This window comes from Ipomoea triloba, chromosome 15 (assembly GCF_003576645.1).
Source record: "Ipomoea triloba cultivar NCNSP0323 chromosome 15, ASM357664v1".
In the NCBI taxonomy this organism is placed as follows: Eukaryota; Viridiplantae; Streptophyta; class Magnoliopsida; order Solanales; family Convolvulaceae; genus Ipomoea; species Ipomoea triloba.
In genome coordinates this window covers 15,021,039-15,043,103 of record NC_044930.1, presented here as the reverse complement: position 1 = coordinate 15,043,103, position 22,065 = coordinate 15,021,039, and the positions used below count along the sequence as shown (strand labels likewise).

At 35.6% G+C, this 22,065-nt stretch overlaps 3 protein-coding genes across 8 annotated transcripts; 2 read left to right on the top strand and 1 right to left on the bottom strand.

Annotated features, from left to right (window-relative positions):
• LOC116005742 lies at positions 1 to 972 on the top strand. Its single transcript, XM_031245982.1, has one exon. The coding sequence runs from the start codon at positions 1 to 3 to the stop codon at positions 970 to 972; it is 972 nt and encodes a 323-aa protein (XP_031101842.1).
• A 1,646-nt stretch (positions 973 to 2,618) lies between these two features.
• On the top strand, positions 2,619 to 14,886 carry LOC116006708. Of its 4 annotated transcripts, none has more exons than XM_031247191.1 (6): positions 2,619 to 2,969; positions 3,207 to 3,370; positions 3,985 to 4,714; positions 4,825 to 4,916; positions 5,016 to 5,155; positions 14,711 to 14,886. In XM_031247191.1, exons 1-5 carry the CDS (start codon positions 2,643 to 2,645, stop codon positions 5,152 to 5,154), a joined length of 1,452 nt encoding a protein of 483 aa, XP_031103051.1. In that variant the 5' UTR covers positions 2,619 to 2,642; the 3' UTR covers position 5,155; positions 14,711 to 14,886. The 4 variants fall into 4 exon arrangements, with proteins under 4 accessions (XP_031103051.1, XP_031103049.1, XP_031103050.1 ...); XM_031247189.1 differs by lacking the exon at positions 14,711 to 14,886 and adding an exon at positions 5,709 to 5,902; XM_031247190.1 differs by lacking the exon at positions 14,711 to 14,886 and adding an exon at positions 5,691 to 5,902.
• Positions 9,482 to 13,194, bottom strand: LOC116006709 (glutathione S-transferase zeta class-like). 3 transcript variants are annotated; one of them, XM_031247192.1, is made up of 10 exons: positions 13,073 to 13,194; positions 12,853 to 12,958; positions 12,718 to 12,771; positions 12,550 to 12,635; positions 11,472 to 11,543; positions 11,010 to 11,063; positions 10,849 to 10,924; positions 10,709 to 10,770; positions 10,182 to 10,241; positions 9,482 to 9,835 (listed from the first exon to the last, which is right to left on the bottom strand). In XM_031247192.1, the coding sequence occupies exons 1-10, from the start codon at positions 13,073 to 13,075 to the stop codon at positions 9,731 to 9,733; spliced, it is 678 nt and encodes a 225-aa protein (XP_031103052.1). In that variant the 5' UTR covers positions 13,076 to 13,194; the 3' UTR covers positions 9,482 to 9,730. The 3 variants fall into 3 exon arrangements, with proteins under 3 accessions (XP_031103052.1, XP_031103053.1, XP_031103054.1); XM_031247193.1 differs by having other exon boundaries at positions 11,016 to 11,063; XM_031247194.1 differs by lacking the exon at positions 11,010 to 11,063.
• Positions 14,887 to 22,065: the final 7,179 nt, after the last annotated feature.

Here is a 22,065-nt window from a genome sequence, read left to right as displayed (position 1 = left end):
ATGGATGGAACACATCTATATGGAAAATACAAAGGCCACCTCCTTTTAGTGGTCGGGATGAACGCTAATCGGAAAATCTTTCCAGTCGCATATTCAATTGTTGACTCTGAAAATGCGGCAAGCTGGACTTGGTTCATGACACTACTAGCCACACATGTCTTCCTCGATTATGAGTCGATGTGTATCATTTCGGATAGGCATGCTAGGACTGATGCGGCATTCCGGGATTCGCCTGCATTACATCTGCCACGAGTCCAACGCCGATACTGTCTTAGACACATCCGCAGTAACGTCATGACCCGGAACATGAATAGGACTTTGAGGGCATTAATCTCGGAAACTGGTACTACAACCACACGTAGAGATTTTGGGAACAAGATGGAGAGAATAAGAGCTGAATGGCCTGCATCGTACAATTATCTGGCAAGTATTGACGCTGAAAAATGGGCATTGTCTCACGATGGTGGTCACCGTTATGGGCTAATGACAACCAATTCGTCCGAATCGTTTAACAATTCACTTAAGGGTTGTCGTATGTTGCCAATGACTGCGCTAGCCAGACTCACTTTCCATAAAATAAGGATAATGTTCGCAGATAGGAGAACAGCTGGCCAAAGGATGCGGGAAGTAGAGTTGCATTGGCCTAAGAAAGTTGTTGAAGAGTTGGCACAACGAGAGCAACAGGCGTCCAATGCAACCATTGAGAGGTATAATGACTCAACAGGATTATACGGGGTTGCTCTTCAAAGACGACATACCACACAACGCCCGTTGCGATTTCATAAAGTTTGTTTGAACGACTCTAGCTGCGATTGTGGAAAGTGGAACGTCAACACCTCCTTACCTTGTGCACACATCATTGCAGTATGCCATTTTCAAAAAGTTACGTATGACTCATTTGTGCCAGATGTGTTCTCCATAGAGCAATACATAGCCAGTTATGCAGCTAATTTCTATCCCCCCGTGCAATGAAATTCAATGGACAAGTGAGCTCATTCTACTTCCACCTTCTTCCGCTAGGCGAGATTCACGCCCAGGCCAATGACGAACTCGTCGCTTTCAAAATGAAATGGACTTTGGGAATACGACAGTAACAAGGCGATGTAATTATTGTAAGGCATGAACTCATGCTTCAAACTAGTGCCCAGCGTTACATTATCACTCGTAGGGTATATTTTTTTATTTAATTGTGAACATTGTATCACAAATTCGCAGTTTGATAATCCACTTTATATATTTATCTTATTATAACTCAATTTTTTACTTTTTAGTCATTAACAAATCAAAATTATATTAATTAACTATACACAATTATTACTATTCATTAATATAATAATTACAATCATAAACAATTAGTTTAATTAAATAATTAACAAATCATGAATATATTTGTTAAGTAGTATAGTTTGGATGTTCAATCTTAATTGCGGTACACACCGATTTGAATTTTTCTTCAAAAATTATTTGCATAAAATTAAACTCCAACTATTTATATTTATTAGATATATAAATTGGATTTATTGTTTTATTCATCCCAACATTTCAATGTTTTTTTTGAACTAAAATAAAACTAAATTTTTTGCCGTGTGAATTTAAAAAATCAAGCCAATTGCTAAAGTATTCTACTATTATATAACATATGTATTTGTTTCAATATTTTTTAGTATTTTGATTTTTTTTAATAACTATGAATGAACCTAAGTCTTAGGCTCATTCTCATCGTTAAAAGTCAATCAAGCCTAACAGTTAGGCTCTTTTCCCTTATTAGAGAACCATTCCAATTCCTCCCGGGAAACCTGGGGCTGTTTACTAATTGGAAATTTTTTCCAATTTTCTGGAAATTTGGAAAATTAGAAAACAGAAAACAGAAAACATGTTTACTAGTACAGTTTTCCATTTTGAAAACAGGAAATAATTTTTCAGTTTTCTAGAAAACTGAAACACTATTAAAAACTGTTTTCTAAATAAAAAACAGAATCAGCTATCATCTATTAGATTATATGTTACTATAACTACATTCTCACGATTATCTACTTACATATGTGTTCATTACTATGATTACATTCATTATCATCTTCTATCTTTTCTACTTGCATTACTTATTTAAACATAACCTATTTGCTTATGCTTAAAATTATACATCATTCACATTATCAAAATTAAAAATTGAAATCTATACTAGGTTTTATATTTTAATTGAACTCAATTGGTTATTCGTTCGGATATTTTTAATTATGTTATATCGATACAAGTTTGGTCCCGATATCGAATATCGAAATTTCACATTTATATTATTAATATCATATTCAAAATAAAAATTATATATTATATACATGTCATTCAAATAAATATATCCAAACATATTTTAAATATTAGCTCAAAAAATATCAATATTATCTAACCTAAATTTTTATGCGAACTTAATAGGTTATTTGTTCGAATATATTTTTATTTATTATTAATTTTATAACGTTAATCTAAAAAAATAAATTTAAAAAAATAAGTGTTAGTAAACAAGTTTTCTAAACAGAACACCCAGAATGAAAACTGAAAAATTGAAAAACAAAAAACAGAAAACAGTTTTTTGGTAGCAAAAGGCCCCATGTTTCCCACGGTCCACGGTGAGTAATTGACTCCGCAAAATGAAGCACAGCGAAGAGACTACCATTTCCGGCGACGCCCGCCGCGGCATGGTGGTGGTGGAGCTGCCGCTCGGCGACGCTTCCTCCACATTCAACTTAGAGAAAGCAGTGTGCAGCCACGGGCTGTTCATGATGGCACCTAACCACTGGGACCCACTCACAAAAACCCTAGAACGCCCGCTGCGCCTCTCCGACGACCACCATTGCGCTGATCACGAAATCTCCGTCACCGTCAGAGTCTCTCACCCCTCCGACTCCCCTCAGTCTCTCAGGCTCCACGTCTTCGACACTGATTGTCTCTCTGCTCAACAACACCAGTCATTGATGGTACATTTTTAATTGTATATATTAATAAATATCTTTGATTTTCTTTCTAAATTAAATTTCTTGAACTGATTCGCCTACTTAGAAATGCATATATGGACATCACGCTAACGGGTCGATCTCACCATAAATTAATCACATAAAGTTGCATAAAATTAATTTAAAGTTTAGCACAAAACTTTAGTGCATTTCATCTTCATTATATATGTGGGTTGATTGATAGGGTGTATTGTAGTATAGGCTCAAGTTAGAAGAATGTTGAGATTATCAGAGGAAGAGGAGAAAATGGTAAGAGAGTTTCAAGAGATGTATGGGCAAGCAAAGGAGAGAGGATTTGGGAGAGTATTCAGGTCGCCGATATTGTTTGAAGACATGGTCAAGTGTATTCTGCTCTGCAATTGCCAGTGAGTTCTTGTATTCAAAGCTATCATTCCCTTATGGTCATTGGATAACTAAGTTTCTCTGTAAGTTCTTGTTGTGTGTTAAGTCGGAGTGTGGCTTCGATAGTGATAGTAGGTGTGTAATCGTGCCGAGTCAAGTAGTCAAAGCTCAAAACTCTACTCGATTAAAATACTTGAAGCTCAAAGTCAACTTGATTGAGCACATAAAAATATGATAATAAGAATTTTACAACTAAATATCATAATAAAACTTAATACTACATCTCGATTATGATCATGTTATAATATATAAATATATTTGTTAAATTTTTAAGTTATATTTGTATTATATAAAAATAAAAAAGCTCAGATTCGGTTTGATTTGTTACTTGAAGTACTCGCGCTTGACCTCAACTTGACAGTAATCAAATAGAATTTCAACATTTGTCAAACTCTAAGTAGCTCATGAGTAGTTTGACTTGCTTACACCCCTAACTAACAAGGTTGGCCCTTCTATGTTATTTCGCCATTGTCTGTGAAATATGTAAAAGGTTGGACTTTGTATGCCTGGTTGTTTGAAAGAATTAAGTTGTTACTCTTAGACTCTTAGTATAATGAATTTCTTCCGTTTTGTATAGGTGGTCAAGGACATTGAGCATGGCTAAAGCACTTTGTGAGCTTCAATTGGAACTAAGTAGTAGTGATAAAAAGTTTAGTCTTAGTGTTGAAAGTGATCATTTTATTCCGAAAACGCCTGCTGCAAAAGAAAAAAGGAAAAAAGCTGGAGTTCATAAATGCTCCAAAAACCTGTCAGCAAGGCTTGCTGAAGCCCAAGCAGCAACAGAAGAAGATAATGTCTTGACAACTGGTTCAGCTGAAATTGTAGACTGCCCGCCAAAGTTCAAGGGATTAAGTTCAAAAGACATATCGTCAGATAAAAAAGAAGACTTTCTCCTAGGAAGTGACATATCTCAAACCCCATCAAACCTTTGTACTGATAATCCACGTTCTTCATCTGACCTGCATTCTGCAGAGGTAGAGCTCAATACCCTCAATGGTGTGGGGAATTTTCCTAGTCCAAGGGAATTGGCTGAACTCAATGAAAGTTTCCTTGCAAAGCGCTGTAATCTTGGCTACAGAGCTGGCCGGATTATTAATCTTGCTCGTGGTGTAGTTGAAGGCAGGATTCCACTCAAAGAAATTGAAGAATGTTGCAGCAAGCCAAACGTATCCAACTATGATGAGTTGTCCAGGCAGCTGAAAGAAATAGATGGATTTGGGCCATTTACTTGTGCAAATGTGCTCATGTGTTTGGGATATTACCATGTGATTCCTACAGATTCCGAGACAATCAGGCATCTAAAACAGGTTTTGTTTGTTCATTCTCTCATTATTTTACTCTTCCCTTATTTCTCAAGTAACTCATGATGTTTACAAGCTCAAAATGTCACCTGCGATTTCAATACATTTTCACACAGGTTCATGCAAAATCCTCTTCCATTCTAACAGTTCAAAAGGATGTTGAAGCAATTTATGGAAAATATGAACCATTTCAATTCTTGGTATATTGGTATGCTAGTATATCCAAATTTCCTATTTCAATTTATATGTATTAGTACACTGTATGTTTTTTCCTGGTTGAATCTTGTTTCAATCTTTTCTGGAGCAGGTCGGAGATATGGCACTTTTATGAGGAATGGTTTGGAAAATTAAGTGAAATGCCACAATCTGGTTATAATCGTATTACTGCCTCGAATATGAGACCAAAAAGAAATGCCAAAAGCAAGAGGATCAAAACAAGCGCTTGAGGTAACAAGAAAAATGTTACATATTCATATCTGATAAAGCTTTCTGGATTGAGTGGCATGGCTATTTACAGTATTTTCTTCATTTTGTGTAGACTATAGTATTGCCAATCAAATCAAAGACATGGCTAAAATAGGATTGATTTTATAAACTATGTACTTTGCTTTAGTATTTGTCATCTATAAGTCAGTCAAAGCAGCCATGAATTTTGTAGTCTTGATAAATGAAAGTGGGCATTTTTATAACTTGTTGCTTTTCACTCATCTTGTCATGTGCCCCAGTGCCCCACCTAACCTATACTTTCTACTTCCCACACTGCTTGCCTCTACTTGCATAGGGCATGAGGGGAAGGTAACTCTAACTGGAATGTTTATAATGTGGTACATTAAAATTCAAGAAATGTAGAACATAACACGATCGCAAAGATAGAACACTGTAACTTATTTATACATCATCATCTTAAAAATCATATTGTGTTGATGGAAACTAAATTTCAACATTGGTAAATCAGTTAGTCACTGAATAACATCAAGAATAGTATATCCACTCATGGCAGGAACATCATTGAAGGATTCTAGGAATTATAACCTGTCTTGGTGCCATCTGATGGAGTATGGAGGTCCTGAGGAATAATCACTAAAACTGTCAAATTATTGCTAACAATGCAAAATAAATGCAGCATACTTTAAACTTTTTTTTAATAATAATTTAGTGATGTCGGGCAGTCAGGGAACCCAAATTTGTATAGTTATCGGAGACATAAATCATTATATGTATTTTTCCTACATGTTTTTTATTGCAATTAAAATATCCCATTTTGTTAAATCAATGGAGCCAATATTGGCTCTTTGTGCTTCATTTGGTTGAGAAAGTAGCTATGAACAGATACTACACTGTTAGGGGTGTAAACGAATCGAATCGAGTCAAATATCTGAGTATTCGATTCGAATTCGACTATTTTAATAGATATTCGAATTCGGATTCGTTTAATATTCGAATCTTAAATGTGGTTCGAATTCGATTCGACTCGAATATTCGAATTCGAAAAGCCTAGCTCAATTTTTTTTTTTCTAAATTCTCCAATAAATTAAAATAAAATCTAATAAAAGTTTAAATTTAAATAGCATAAATTTTTACATGAATATATTAATCAAGAATTACATTGAATTAAAAAAAAAGTCTATCATCAAATTCATATATTAAATACAGTACTAAAATAAAAATTTTAAGTTTGCAATAAGCTTCAACTGGTTCTTCTTCCTCTTCCTCAGTGACTTTGGTCTCTTTGGCCGTGGATGTTGAAATTTGTATTTCTCCTGCAGAGTATTTAACAAGAACTATCAGCATAAGGAGGAATGAGGGTAGAAGCAACATAAGATTTTGAAAGAAACTAAATCATTTTGTTGATGTGATAAACAACACAAACATCTGAACTTCATAGGAAGAAAAAAACCATGCCCAATTAATACCATCTGAACTTCATAGGAATAAAAGTCTAAGCTTTGTAATCACATAAATTAAAATGTATTTCTGGGATATATGCCAAAAACAAAACATGTTACTGTAAAATTATTCCAATAATCCATCTTCTACCCTTACTCATAATAATAAATCCACCTTGAGAAGCATTGTAAAACAAGTATCTACATATCTACCGGGTGGCCTGCCTGGAGTCTGCGCCGGAATCGTCACAGATCTGGAGTGGAGTGGCGAGAAGAAGCTTGTCCTCTGGCCTCTGCTACCTAGATGGATCTGTCCATAAATAGCCGTTGGTTGTCTACCACGAAGATGAGAAGAGGGCGAATAGCCGGCCGCCGGTGGTCTGCCGCGAAGAGGGGAAGCTGAACGACGGTCGTGACTATCGCGACTCGCAAAGATGAGAAGAGGGGGACGAAGACTGCAGCAGTGCAGCTGGTCTCTTACCTTTCCTTTTAGCTTAGGTTTTTGTTTAATTTTATTTTTAATAATATATATATATATATTCGAATATTATTCGAATCGAATTTACTCCTATTCGTATTCGTATTCGAATATATTCAAATCAAAATATGTATTCGAATTCGGATTCGTATTCGAAATATTCGAATTCGAATAGAACTATTCGAATTCGAATCACGAATCGAATCAAAATTATTTGATTTGTTTACACCCCTATACACTGTAACAAGAGTCAATAGTACTCAAAAAATAATTCCAGTTAAGTATTTCATAGCAGTACAAAAATGAAAATGCTACTTTTTTGCAGTTAATTCCAGCAATAGTTCTCTGACTATTGTGATTTTCCAAATGTGGTCCTCGTTTTTTAATTTGGACGAAATAAACCTTTTACTATTAAAATTGTTCCACCATTGATCTTTCCGTTAACTAAGAGTTAGATAGATGTTAGTGAAGGGCTAAGGGTCATTTCCTCTGTTGGGTTTCTTCTTCCTAATCTTGTGCCATGGTTGTGTCAAAATGGGATCAAGCATACCTGGCAAGAAAGGTCTGACGCTCAAAGGGTTGTCTTTGAGTAGAATGGAAGGCGGGGCGAGGGCATAGCCTTCACACCCTTTGGTCTCCGAGATTAATTTGGTCTTCACAAAGAAGCCGGAGTGAATTAATGTGCCCATGAGGCAAGCAAGCTGGGTGGAAGCAATGATGCCATTTTTAGCCTAGCTCATATGTAGAGTCATATCCAAACGGGCAAAGAAAAGAAAAGGATGTACCCAAGATGATTCCTTGAGCTCATCGATAATATGAACTGGTTAGAGTCCTCAATCTTTCTTGCCCAGTTGTAAAAACAGAAAGGCTCTAATACAACACTTTTCTATTAAATGACTAAATCCACAAGGAAAATATTAATATAATCAATAGCAACCAATCATAATAACATCAGCAACTAATGTTAACCACATCTTTGGAAAATTGTTAAAGAGTACATTTTAGATATAGTTTCGCAATCAAGTTCACTTCTATGCCAAGTATAGATTTAGTAAAAGACTTGTCTGTCTGTAAATACACATATAAACCAAATTTGCAGGTTCTATACACTCCCATTGCATACATATATCCATATGTTATATACAGTATTCAAAGTAGCGGGGTTGGGGTTACCAATAGTAGGATAAAGGTCCTCAAAGGCATATGAAGTGAAACTAAACAGCAAACAGTTCTTCCTAACTCCCAAGTCTCTAATGAACAATAGCTTGAGCAAGTAATCGAACTCTGGCGACGACGATTCCATTTCCTAAAAACCATAGAGCAAAAAGTCAAACCACATGGAAACTCTAGAAACGAAGTGAATCAATCAAATTGATCGAATAGATTTTACAACTAAACAAATTGAAAAGGAGAGAGAGAGAGAGAGTATTGAGTTGGATAGTTGGATACCTTGTGTGTGCGCTTGTGTCACTCTGAGGTCACACTTTAAAGTGTTGTATAGGTAGGAAGAGAAACTTTTAAGTGTTGTATAGGTAGGAAGAGAAAGACGGTGGAGTCTTGATGATTAAGGCAGTGCAGAGAACAAATACTGCTTTCCACATTCTTTTAATAGCAGTTTTATTCTTGTGGAAACGAACCTCATGCCTCAACCGTCTCGAATCACCTTAATCCATCGATTCATTCATTGTTTCCCGTCTACGCATACAATCCAAAAAATACTTTAGATATGAGTACCCAAAGCAGTCACAACACCATTCTCGTCTCCAACAGCTTCCACAACCTCTGCATTAATAAAACCTTTGATGACTTCATTCTCCGTTTCCGAAGCCACTTCCACCTTCAACTTCAAAACTGACCGAGTAAAACACCTTACCACTAGCTTGCTCTCATCATTCTTCACCACTACCGTTGACTTTTCTTTAACTTCCACCTCCACCATTTAACTGCTATGGAAGGACCGTACCCTTTTCCATAGCAGTTACGTTACTCGTCGAACAGGGAGGAAAATAAGAGACCTAGCTATGGAAAGAACCCTTTAAACCCTTAACTTAACGGCTATCTAACTCTTGTTTAACAGAAGGACCAATAGTGGAACAATTCTAATAGTCAAGGATTTATTTTGTCCAAATTAGAAGACGAGGACCAAATTTAGAATTAACTGCACCACTTTTTTGCACGTCTGACATGACTAAAATGACTAATAGAAATATCAGTCTTTCATTCATATTCATTGGTTACCTAACCAATGAATTGGTCAACATGACTTCATCAAACAAAGCTACCCCATCAAATAGTGTGATATTTGGTGCAAATAGGATTATCAAAATGCAAAAGTGTGTACACATCCCTAACAATAGAAAATTTGCAAGTTTTGGCTCAATTGAATATTAGAAATATCAAATTACCATGTGGGTTGAAGCTTATCTATGAACTTTATTAATTCTGAAAATCATATATGAAATGTTTGTACATATTAGAGTGTAGGCACACTATTATTATTGAGAAGATTTGAAATGGCAAAATATTAAGAAAAGACATGAAGTTCTCAATATTGATAATCTATGAATTTGTACTGCCCCGGGCTCCATGCACGCAAACGATTCATCAAGAAAATACATAATAATCACGGAAGCACAGATTTGATAAACAACCTCAAGCTCATGCTTCAGCAGGTGCACCAGGCTGATTCTCTGGCATAGCATCTTGGAAAGCTATTAGCTCTTTGTATGCCTCGTACATCTTAAGTAGAAGAGGGTACTCATTCTGCAAATAGTGTAGGGAGAAGAAAAATAGGTGGTCATATTAAGGCAAATGAAGTGAAAACACTAAGCAGCTGTAGAGAAAACTGTCACAAGTAACAACAAATGTGAAGGAGAATGTGCACTTCAGAGATTCCGAATCGTTATGAAAGCGCTTGTAATGGAGAAGGAAAGAAGAGAATTACAGAAGGTAGAAGTGTGTCCATAGTAGGCCTTGCGGGAGTTCAATCATTATTTTGTATGATTGATGAGAGTTTCCGAAATTATATTTTATCAATCTAAATGAACAAGAGAGACTAATTATGTACATTATCAGATCAAATAAGGTTTGGATCAAGGGTATGTATTACCATATCGACACTGAATCTCTTGACTGCAGCGTGGATCTGCGGTGCCAAAAATACATCAGCCTGCAAGTTGTGACCAGCATTTAAAACACTTCCATTAGTATGCCTTTCCCCTCTTGTTAAAGCACACATTTGTTAATGCCCAGTCGAAAATTAAGAAGGTATATGTTGAGGTATGCTGAAGTTATGGCATGTATGATACATATTAATAAGAAAATTGACCCAGCCAAGATGGCAAGAGATCCACGCTTATAACCACAAGGTCACGAATTTGAATCCTTGCTCCCTTGGCTTGAGTTGGTCAGCTATGGGTAACCTAGGTTAATTTATTTCCTTGTGGTCCTTTGCCGGCTAGAGTTACAAGGCGGAGTTTACTCACACTCGAAAGGGTTGTGGGATTTCCCTCGTCATCCAAAAAAAAAAAGGGTATGTAGAGGTTTTAAGATCAACGAGACTAGAAACATTGATCCGGAGACCTGATTTTAAGATGAATAGTTTCAGTCCAGTGTTTACCAAGTAAAGAAACTAACCAGATAAAGTTCATCTCCTGTGGCATATTTACCCGCATAGTCTTTCAGAAGTGATTCAAGTGCTTCAAAAAAGGGGTTTCTTCAAAGAATGTCTCAGTTAAGATCACATTGTCATAAAGGATCAGAGGAACAGAGCTTACCATCAAAGCCTTTTAGAATATGAGCTTGAGTCCACCGAAGTTTCTCATCTGGACCAAACTTTTCAGCAATATACCTCTGGAAAATTTCTAAATCAGATAAAAACTATACATAATATTCCCCATTGTGTCAATCACCAAGCAAGTGGCATTTGCATTCTTACGCTTACAGATATATTTTGTAGAGGCTGTATATTTGCAGAGATAATATTCGCAGCCTACAAGTGAACAGAAGAAATGTAACCAAAAGTGTTCTAAAGGGGTAAGAAAGCAACATTCTATTCTTGATTAGTATTACATTTTTCATTTTTCTTTAAAAATATTACATTTTTCATTATAAGTAACAAACACTTTATTCCTGATTAGTATTACATTTTCTAGTATAAGTATTACACTTTCATCTTAACCTGACCCATCTCACGGATCCTCTCACAAGTTTTTGCCTTTATTATATTGTTTATAAGCATTTTCAATAAAAAGAGAACTAAGATAATAAATACTAAAATATCATAGAAATTAAGGGTCATTTAATGGAAATTTCAATTTTGAATAGTATTGTGGGACTAAAAATGAAATAATCTTTATGCAAAAGCAAAATAAAAAGCCAGATAAAATGTGGTGGTTACCTGGAAATTTATAGCCTTCCTCTGAAGATCGATTGGCAGCAATGGGTGCTGGGGAAACTTGTCTTCAAGATACTGCACATCTCAATTCTTTGCATGTTATTATGACTCTGTTTGGCAAAACTTATTTTAAACTACTAATAAACTATAAGCTTTGTTTAGTAATGTTCTCAAACTAAGCTAGTAGCTTAAAATAAGTGCTTATCTTGAAAAACTGCTTTAGGTAACTTTTCAAAAATAAGCTAGTACCTTCCTAACTTTTTTCCATTTTTATCTACTCCTCCCAATTAAAATCCTTTTGATCTTTTCTCTTCAATATGTTTTGTTGTAATTTCAATTTGACATTTGTATTTGAACATTAATTTTGTATGAATTAATTTTATGAATTATACAGATTTTGTTTTACTTAATATATTTTCAAATATATGTTCTTACTTTATATTTTATTAAAATATATTGATTTTATTATTTTATATTTTAATATGTAAGCAAACGTATTTAAATCTAAAACTATTTAAATTTTATGAAGATGTCTTTTTTAGTCATTTTACATTTATCAGCTTATCAAAAAACTAATTTTACCAAACACTTTTAAACATTACAGCTAGCTTAATTGATCTTCAGATTTCAGCTTCGAGTTTATATCTTTTCAGCTTTTAGCTACCTTTTCAGCTAGGTCTGCCAAGCATGGCCTATATCCAAACAATAACCCAAAGGAATACTAGTACACAATGGGCATGTTTGGTAATATAGTTAGTTTATTAGTCAATTTTGACTTATTTGACTACTATTAGCTGTTTGACTTGGTTAAACAGTCAATATAAGTGTTTGATTAATTAATTTTTGTAACAATTTATTACTCCAAAACGCTAAAATTCAAAAAGTTGTTCGAAGTAACTTTTTTTATTATCATTTTGAGAAAGTTATTTTGCATAAAATTTACTATAAGCTAACAACCAATTTACCAAACATCTTTCTACCATCAACTAACGCTATCACTAATCAAATTCACTAATTCAATCAACTAACAATTATTTATCAAATTCCCCCAATAAGTAATTCCCCCAATAAGTAAGCTCACCATCAAAATTGCAAAGGAATCAGAAATAACAAAGTCCCCATCCACCAACGCCGGCACTAACCCCATCGGATTAATCTTCAAATATTCTGTACTTCCGTGCAGCCAAAAATTAAAAATAGTAATAATAATAATAATAAAAAAACATATGTATATTTTGAGTTGACTAACCAGGGCCAAATCGATCTCCTAGGATAAAGGGAGTTTTCTGCTCGTATTCAATTCCTGTGATTTTGGTTATTTCATCTTTTTAAAATTGACCAAATTACAAAACCTTAATCGAGATCGAGGATTAAAAGGGGAAACCTTTCAGATTAAGAGCGAAACGAACACGGCAGGTGCAAGAGCTCATCCAGTGGGAGTAGAGCAGCAGCTTGTTTGAGTCTCCTCCGCCGCAGCCGGCGGTCGCCGCCTAAGCAACAACCAGGAAACAAAAAAAGGTTACGCAATCGACGAACGATAACTAAACATTAATTAATTTATATATATATATATCAAACAAACAGAAAAACTGCTAAGTGCTAACCATGATGATGGTGAAGGAAATGCAGTGATATGATTATCGTAGTAGGGTATGGAATGAGCAGAAGAAATGGCTAGACTGGTAGTTTGACCACCGCCAATACAAATAACAAACGAGTGACAACATTAAGTTTGACAAGAGCGAAATATTTACTCCCAAAGCTAAAAATCTGAGGTGGCACATTGCCACATCAGCTTTTTTTTTGTTTTTTTTTTTGACTTCTTCCTAGAGGTCATCATAGCATCCTTAGAGCATCATCATCAGCACATATTTCTGGGTTATTAGTACAGTAATATAAACCAATCTTGTATATTGATGGATAATACACTAGGCTTGAGTCACGTGGATCGGTCCAAGAGAACAACTGGATCAAGAAATTCCAAGAAGGAGACCCAACACGGAGCTACCGAAGAGTTCGATAAGAATTAGACTTAACACTTATAATATTAGTAAGATTAGGGCTTATTAGTAAGACTGTGCAGCAGACTTTGTAGACGGGTTTCGAGTTGTAATAACTGGTTTTGTGCTAATTTTCTCCATTTTCCCTAAAGCCAACTTGTATGTGAGATGTATCCATAAATAATGTGTATGTTAAGGTTTGTGCCAAAGGTGTCATATGACAACAATGTTATAACAGAGACAGCAATATGTAACTAAAGTTTGATTTTCTGGTTGAAAATACTACATGAGTGTGGGTGTGTGCAAATTGAGAGGATCTCATTAAGTATGAGAGTACGTAGAAGAGTTTTATTTGCAATGTGTATTATGACATTATGATATTGTTTAAATGTGGTGGTTTTGTGTTTTTTTTTTTTTAATGTGGTGCAGCACAGTAATGGCCTATAGTTTGTATAATTTTGATTGGGAATTGGAAATGTGTATCGGAGAACTGGTTGGTAGTTCATAATGGTTGTGTTTGTAGTCGTTGTTTGTGGAGGGGAAGTTTTGTGTGCAGCAGTTTAGAGGAAGAGGAGGCTTTTGTATGCAGCAGATGATTTAAAGGAGTCATTTTCATTTTTGGTCCTACTGTTATTGGGGTATTGTCAATTTTAGTCAACTTCATTAATTTTTGCCACATTGTGGCCAGTCTTATTTAGTCCTTACCACTTTTAGTCCACCGTTAAAATTTTTGTCAAATAACTGTCCAAAACAGGGATATTTTGGTCTTTTCATGCTTTGGTCTATCTCCTTTATCTTTTGCAGAGGTTTTCCTTATACATTTTCATCCAGTGAAGAGGTCCGGCGAAAGACATTGGTTTGTAATGTGACTCACATGCCTTTCGTCGGACCTCTTCATTGGATGAAAATGTGTAAGGAAAACCACTGCAAAGGGTCAAGGAGATGACCAAAGCATGAAAAGACCAAAAATACTCCTGTTTTAGATGACCATTTGACGAAAATTTTAACGGTGAACTAAAAGTGGCAAGGACTAAATAAGACTGGCCGTATTGTGGCAAAAATTAATGAAGTTGATTAAAATTGGCAATGCTCCAATAATAATAGGACCAAAAATGGAAATAACTCTAATTTAAAGTATTAGTATATGTAATTGACAGTCTGTATCTTTTCGTTAATGGGTTTGTGTTACGTATTAATTAACACAACTATTCTGTTTCCCTTTATGATGTGAACCTATGCCAGTAAAGAACCAAAAATGGAAGAAGAAACTACTTAATTAGTGAATGCAATGACCTCCATGGACGTATCATCACGAGCACATCAATGTTTGAAGCCACACGTCAACTTTGGGAGACATTTAGCATATGACGATTACGAGACATATTAATACTCTTGAGACGTATGTGTTGGGGGACATGATTTTAGTTTTTGTTATGTAGGCCAAATGAAAAACAATTTCGAACTTATTTTGTTGTTTACGATGCTATTAGTTTTACAGGCGCATTGCACGAATGGGTTAATGCTCAATGTTTATATTTAAATAAATATTTAAAAGTATATCAATACAAGATTATATATGAGAAGTTTATACATAAATAATTGAATGTTGAATTTGTTTATTTAAATATGTAACTCAAAGTTATGAATCCAAGATAATATATGAAATTCATTATAATTGTCACTAAAATAAATGTTTGCAACTTTGTAAAATCGATAGTCTAAATACTTGGTCTAAACATGATAGTCTAAAAAAATATACTTTTGGTTTGAATTTTTCTAAGTATTCTTAATTCTCTTTTGAGTACCATTGTCATCGTCTTCATCTTTACTATTTGTCATCTTTCTTTTTGTTGGTAGTGTGTTATATTTGCAATTGGGTTCATAGATGACAACGTCATGCAATGAGATTATGATATAGCAGCTATGAACTTTCCTTTAGGTGTTCTTCTCGGGGTTCATTTGGTTCAACTATCATTGTTGAATGAGTTATTGTGGATAAAGAAATCCCTAGTTTAAGGAAAAAGATTAAATAAATTAGTAAAAATTTGAAAATTTTAAATATGATGTATTCCAAAGATATCAAAAGATAGTTTCTAGTTTCAATTTGTTGGGTAATAAATTATTTGAGTACTTTCATTGTCAACAAATTTTCCAAGTAGTTAATATGATTGGTTTCAAACTATTCTTTTTTTATTTTTTTCATGGTATTAATAAAATACTTAGTAAACAAATATATAACATTATTTTGTATTATAACTTTGATATTTAATTACAAGATAATGTAAAAAAAACATAATGGACAATATAATGAATATCAATTGATGAATTTGAATGTGCAGAATCTTTGCATTAAAAAAAAAAATAAAGACAATATAACTGATGAAATTATTTTTCTTATTTAATTTATTGATAATGAATAATTTTTTTAAATAAAGGCATTGTAGACACATAATTCTAAATTAAAGAAATGCACATGTATCATTTTTTGTTTTAACTACTAATTTATTTAATTCAATAAGAGTAAAATAGAGTAATCACGCTTCAATTTGTTGGGTTATTTGAGTACTCTCTTTGTCCACCAATCTCCAAGTAGTTAATATAATTAGTTTCAAATAATTAAAAAAAAAATTCATGGTATTAATAAAATACTTGGTAAATGTTGTAATTATTTGTGTGGATGGCCATTACGAACTTTCTATTTTGAGTGGTTAGTTACATCCCTAAGGATTAGGGATTAGAGATGTATAAATAGTGTAAATGTCCGATCAGTAAAGAATGAGAAAGTGATCTCCCTCTATTGAATTTTCCTCCTGTATTTACATCTTATTTTCCTTATTAATAGTATTCTTAGTACAATATCTTACCAGAAATACTATTACGATTGTGTGCCGAATGTAACCGAAGATCAATCACGCGAGGAAATGACCTTAAATTACAACACGTTATCAGCACGAAGCTCTTGATCATTCCTCGGTGAATGGTATGGCTATCCTGAATGTTAATTATTATTATTATCTTTTTTGAATACTACTAATTATTATTATTATCTAAAAGCTGCTTTATGCATGTGAATTTATGTGCAAGGCATGTTATTGTTTTAGAAATCCATGATGTCCTATTTTTGAACGGATTGCGATTATAAGATTGTGAGTTGTTGAGAATGAACTTTGACAGATAGAAAAACACACAAGAAACTGGACAAAATTGCTCAATAATATTGAATGCAGAAGATGGCTTTATATAGCCTTACAGCATAACAGAAAAGAGAAAGAAAAGGAGTCCATTACTCCAACTACTTTGAATAAATCAAATGGAATTTATTAGCTAAACTTAAGCAAATCCCAACATTTCCTCCCTTAAACTAAATGCTCTAGCATTCAGTTTATACCAGCTTCAGCGCAGACACCCATGGATTTTCTCAATTTGCAGAACTGATCAACTTTAAGAGGTTTGGTCATCACATCTGCCACTTGATCTTGTGAATCACAATGCACCAACTCCACCTTGCCACTTTTTGTTAACTCTCGAAGGAAATGAAAACGCACATCAATGTGCTTGCTTCTACCATGCATCACTGGATTCTTAGAAAGCTTGATTGCTGAGCTGCTATCACAAAAAATAGTGGTTAATTTGTCAGGACTCTGGTCCAATCTTGACAACACCCTTCTTAACCAAACTGCTTGACATGCACATGATGAAGCAGCAATAAATTCAGCTTCTGTAGTGGACAGACTTACTACTGGTTGCTTTTTGGAAGACCATGAAATCGCACCTGAACCTAGTAAGAATACATAACCTGAAGTACTCTTCCTATCATCTGTATCTGCTGCATAATCACTGCCAGTATAAGCAACAAGTTCATCACCTCCTCCCTTCTTATAGAAAATTCCGAACTCTGTAGTGCCCTTTAAGTATCTCAGAACTCGTTTCACCACCTGCAAGTGTAGCTGAGTCGGAATTTCCATATACCTACTGGCAAGACTTACTACAAACATCATATCTGGTCGTGTTGCAGTAAGATACATGAGGCTACCAATCACTTGCTTGTAATATGTCTTATCCACAGCAATTCCCCCTTCATCCTTCGTTGGTTTAAATCCAGGAACAATTGGGTTATGGACAGAATTACAGTTATCCATTCCAAAACGTTTCAACACCTCTGATGCATATTTATTTTGATTGATAAAAATACCATCAGACCTTTGCAAGACTTCAAGACCAAGAAAATACCTCATTCTCCCAAGATCTGTCATGTCAAATTCATTCTTCATAGAATTCTTAAATGCGATTAACAATAGCTCATCATTACCACAAACAATAAGATCATCAACATATAAACTGACAATCACCACCTTATCTTCTTGCCTTTTTATGAACAAGGTGTGTTCATAATCGCATTTTTCAAAACCTTCTTTGCTGAAATAAGCATCTATGCGGCTGTACCAAGCACGTGGAGCTTGCTTGAGCCCATAAAGTGCTTTTTTTAATTTATACACTTTATCCTCATTTCCCTGTTGAACATAACCACTTGGCTGCTCCACAAAGACATTCTCAAATAATTCACCATTCAAAAAAGCCGATTTCACGTCCAATTGGTAGATAGTCCATCCTTTATGAGCTGCAAATGCCACAACCATCCTAATTGTTTCCATACGTGCAACAGGTGCAAATACCTCAGTGTAGTCAACTCCATACTGTTGTGAGTACCCCTTCACTACAAGTCTGGCCTTGTATTTATCCACCTCTCCAACCTCATTAAACTTGGTCTTATAAACCCACTTTACCCTAATCTTCTTTGTTCCTTTTGGTAACTCTGTCAATTCCCATGTATGATTTTTTTGTATTGCCTCTATTTCTACATCCATTGCTTTCCTCCACTTTTCACTTTTAATAGCTTCATCAAACGTTACAGGATCATCAGCTGTAGACATCACGAGACAAGCTTCATTTTCATCTTCGGAAAGCCCTTCTCCAGTTTCATAGTCTCGCATCCAGGTTGGTTGAACTCTGTCTCCGCACATTCGTACCTGGAAGATCAGCACCGGTCGAGACATCAGAAGTACATTTCTCTATATCAGTAACAACTTCAGATTCATTTACACTGTCCCCCTCACCAGGTTCAGGGACATCAATTTCTTGATCTCCCCATTCCAAATCACATACCCCAGCATTGTCACACTTCTGATCCCAATCCCAAGCCTTATCTTCCTCAAACACAACATCCCTACTTATTATAATTTTCTTTGAATTAGGATCATATAGTCTATAAGCTTTTGACTCTTCGCTAACCCCTAACAATACACAACTCACGCTCTTATCATCTAGTTTAGTTCTTTTAGAATCAGATACATGAACGTGAGAAATGCACCCAAAAATACGAAAATACTCAACTGACAGCTTAGTTCCACTCCAAGCTTCTTCTAGAGTTTGATCTTTAATTGCAAGGGTTGGACTTCGATTTAGGACATGTACTGTCCAATTAACTGCTTCAGGCCAGAAGGTTTTTGGGATTCTCTTTGTAGAGAGCATGCTGCGTACCATATTCATAATGGTCCTGTTCTTGCGCTCAGCTACTCCGTTCTGCTGCGGAGTATAAGCTGCTGTTAACTGTCTTTTAATGCCATTTTCATCACAGAAGGTTGTAAATTCTTTCGATGTGAACTCGCCTCCTCGATCAGTTCGCAAACATTTGATAGCCAAATCTGATTCTTTCTCAACACGAACTTTAAAACTCTTAAAAATAACAAAGGCTTCTCTTTTTTCACAAAGAAAATACACCCAAACTTTTCTGCTAAAATCATCGATAAAAGTAATCAAGTACCTTTTTCCACTGTTTGAGGCTGGTGTGATTAGCCCACAAATATCAGCATGAATCAGTTGAAGAATTTGTGTTGCTCTCCAAGTGCTTTTCTTTGGAAATGACATCCGTTGTTGCTTTCCCACCATACAATCCTTGCAAATTGCTAAGGAAGAACCAAGTTCCGGCAAACCGTTCACCATGTTCTTTTGCTGAAGTGTCTTTAGACCATTGTAACTCAAGTGCCCATATCTGCAATGCCAAAGCTGAGCTTTTGCTTCTGTAATTGTACTGAAACAAGTAGACGGGGCAGTCACCACATGTAGTTTGAACATTCGATTCGGAGCCATCTTCATATCCATAATCAGTCCTTTCTCTGAGTGATAAACCTTGCATCTATCATGTTGAAATAGAATAGCCAACCCCTTCTCCTGCAACTGACCAATGCTCAGCAGATTGTTCTTTAGTTCTGGTACATAAAATACGCCAGTGATCCTTTGCACCATACCATCAACGAGCAATCTTACATTACCCTTTCCAGTCACAGCTAAGCTTGTATTGTTGCCAAGCTTCACCGTATCAACAAAACTTTCATCAAAATCAGTAAAGTATTTCTTCTTTCCACACATGTGGTTGCTGCAACCTGAATCAAGGAACCATGTATCCTCTTTATTGCCGTCATTTGCATCCATGAATGCCATCAACAACATTTCCTCTTCAGTTTCCACATAGTTTGCTTCCTTGCTTGAACATTCTCATTGGAAATGTCCTAGCTTGTGACATTTGTAGCATTCTATAGTGGCTTTGTCAAAACTCTGTCATCCTCTGCCCCTTCCTCTTCCTCGATAACTGCCACGGCCTCGACCTCTTGCATTAGATTGATCACTAAAAGAAATTTTCAAGGCTTGTGCTTCCTCAGCCAATGAATTCATGTTCATTCGCTGCTCATGCACCAATAAACTACTCTGCAATTCATCAATAGTTAACTTGCTTGTGTCCTTAGATTCCTCAATAGAACATACAACATAATTAAATTTTGAGGTCATAGATCTCAAAATTTTGGAGACCACATCAGCATCGGACTTAGTCTCTCCGTTTGCGTTCATCTTGTTAACTATTGAAAGAGTGCGAGCAAAGTATTCATTGACAGATTCACCAATCTTCATTTCAAGAATCTCAAACTCTTTTCTTAGAGCTTGCAGATGTGAGTTTTTCACCCTTGTTGCACCTTGAAATTTCTGCTTCATTGAATCCCATATGTTCTTAGCGGTATCTTTCTTAAGAATCGTCTCTAGAATCGAGCGGTCTAAAGCTTGAAACAGATAATTCTTAGCCTTTAAGTTTGTCAGCTTTAGACCCTCAATACGTTTCCTCTTTGCCTCTGATGAGGCACCACCTTCTGCTGCTGCAGGTATCTCGTTTTCTACGACAATCCAATATTCTTTGGATCGTAGAAAATTCTCCATTAGCATTGCCCAATGATCATAGTGTCCATCAAATTTCGGTACAGCTGGTTGCACAAATGAGCTTTCTGTCGCCATTATTAATCACGTAGAGAGTTGCTGCTTTCTAATTTAATCAGACCCAGTGAGTGGCTCTGATACCAAATGTTGAGAATGAACTTTGACAGATAGAAAAACACACAAGAAACTGGACAAAATTGCTCAATAATATTGAATGCAGAAGATGGCTTTATATAGCCTTACAGCATAACAGAAAAGAGAAAGAAAAGGAGTCCATTACTCCAACTACTTTGAATAAATCAAATGGAATTTATTAGCTAAACTTAAGCAAATCCCAACATGAGTATGATTATAAGAGTTTATTACCGAAATGGTCCCTCGACTATTGCGAAATTATCAATTTGGTCCTCGACAATTTTTCGTGCCCAATTAAGTCCATCGGCTTTGAAAATTTTAATCAATTTGGTCCTTCGTTTATTTTACCGTTAAACATCCGTTAAAATCGGGACCAAATTGGTAATTTTGCTATAGTCAAGGGACCAAATTGGTAATTTTCCTATAGTCAAGGGACCATTTCAGTGAAAATTTAATTACCAATTTGGTCCCTTGACTATAGCAAAATTACTAATTTGGTCTCGATTTAACGGATGTTTAACGGCAAAATAAACGGAGGACCAAATTGGTTAAAATTTTCAAAGTCGAGGGACTTAATTGGGCACAAAAAATTGTCAAGGACCAAATTGGTAATTTCGCAATAGTCGAGGGACCATTTTGGTAATAAACTCATTATTATAATGTTGGTGTTTACATAATCAGCATATGTATCTAGAATAGGTGACCTGCTTTGTTTTAATAGCCAACATAAAATTAAATTAATATTACCTTGAGTTCCTTTTCGTCGTCTGGGTCTGTGTTTTCTTCCTCTCTGCGTTTTTGCTACGGCAGTGAACGGCGAGAGACGGTAAGTGTGTTCCTTCCCCCTCTCTTTGCGTTGGAAGAAGGCGATCGAGACCAGCTCAGGCCGACTATCGGCCGTGACCAGATCAGGTCGGTTGTGTCACAGTCGGCGATCCAGCCGAGACCAGTCACCAATTTGAAGGCGGCGATTAGTATTCACTTTCGCGCATCCCTTTCGCGGAGGTCCAGACCAGCGCCGCCATCGGTCACACCCGAGGTGGTGTCGCGACCCATCGGTTTTCGTTGAGTTCCAGTGGAATTTCGAAGGCGGCTGTCGGCGTTTATGCGGTTTTGATTTCGATTGCCAGGTGGTGCTTGCGGCGGTGTTCCCATCACGACAGTGGCCTTTTCCTTGGCTTTAATTTTAATCGCAGTAGTGC

Excerpts from the sequence above, each read along its gene's own strand:
- LOC116005742 (XM_031245982.1), top strand. The coding sequence starts at position 1 with ATGGATGGAACACATCTATATGGAAAATACAAAGGCCACCTCCTTTTA.
- LOC116006708 (XM_031247191.1), top strand. The coding sequence starts at position 2,643 with ATGAAGCACAGCGAAGAGACTACCATTTCCGGCGACGCCCGCCGCGGC. Across the intron at positions 2,970-3,206 it reads AACAACACCAGTCATTGATG|GCTCAAGTTAGAAGAATGTT; the intron begins GTACATTTTTAA and ends ATTGTAGTATAG. Across the intron at positions 4,917-5,015 it reads TTTCAATTCTTGGTATATTG|GTCGGAGATATGGCACTTTT; the intron begins GTATGCTAGTAT and ends TTTCTGGAGCAG.
- LOC116006709 (XM_031247192.1), bottom strand. Across the intron at positions 10,925-11,009 it reads TACAAAATATATCTGTAAGC|AGGTATATTGCTGAAAAGTT; the intron begins GTAAGAATGCAA and ends GAAATTTTCCAG. Across the intron at positions 10,771-10,848 it reads TATTCTAAAAGGCTTTGATG|CACTTGAATCACTTCTGAAA; the intron begins GTAAGCTCTGTT and ends CCTTTTTTGAAG.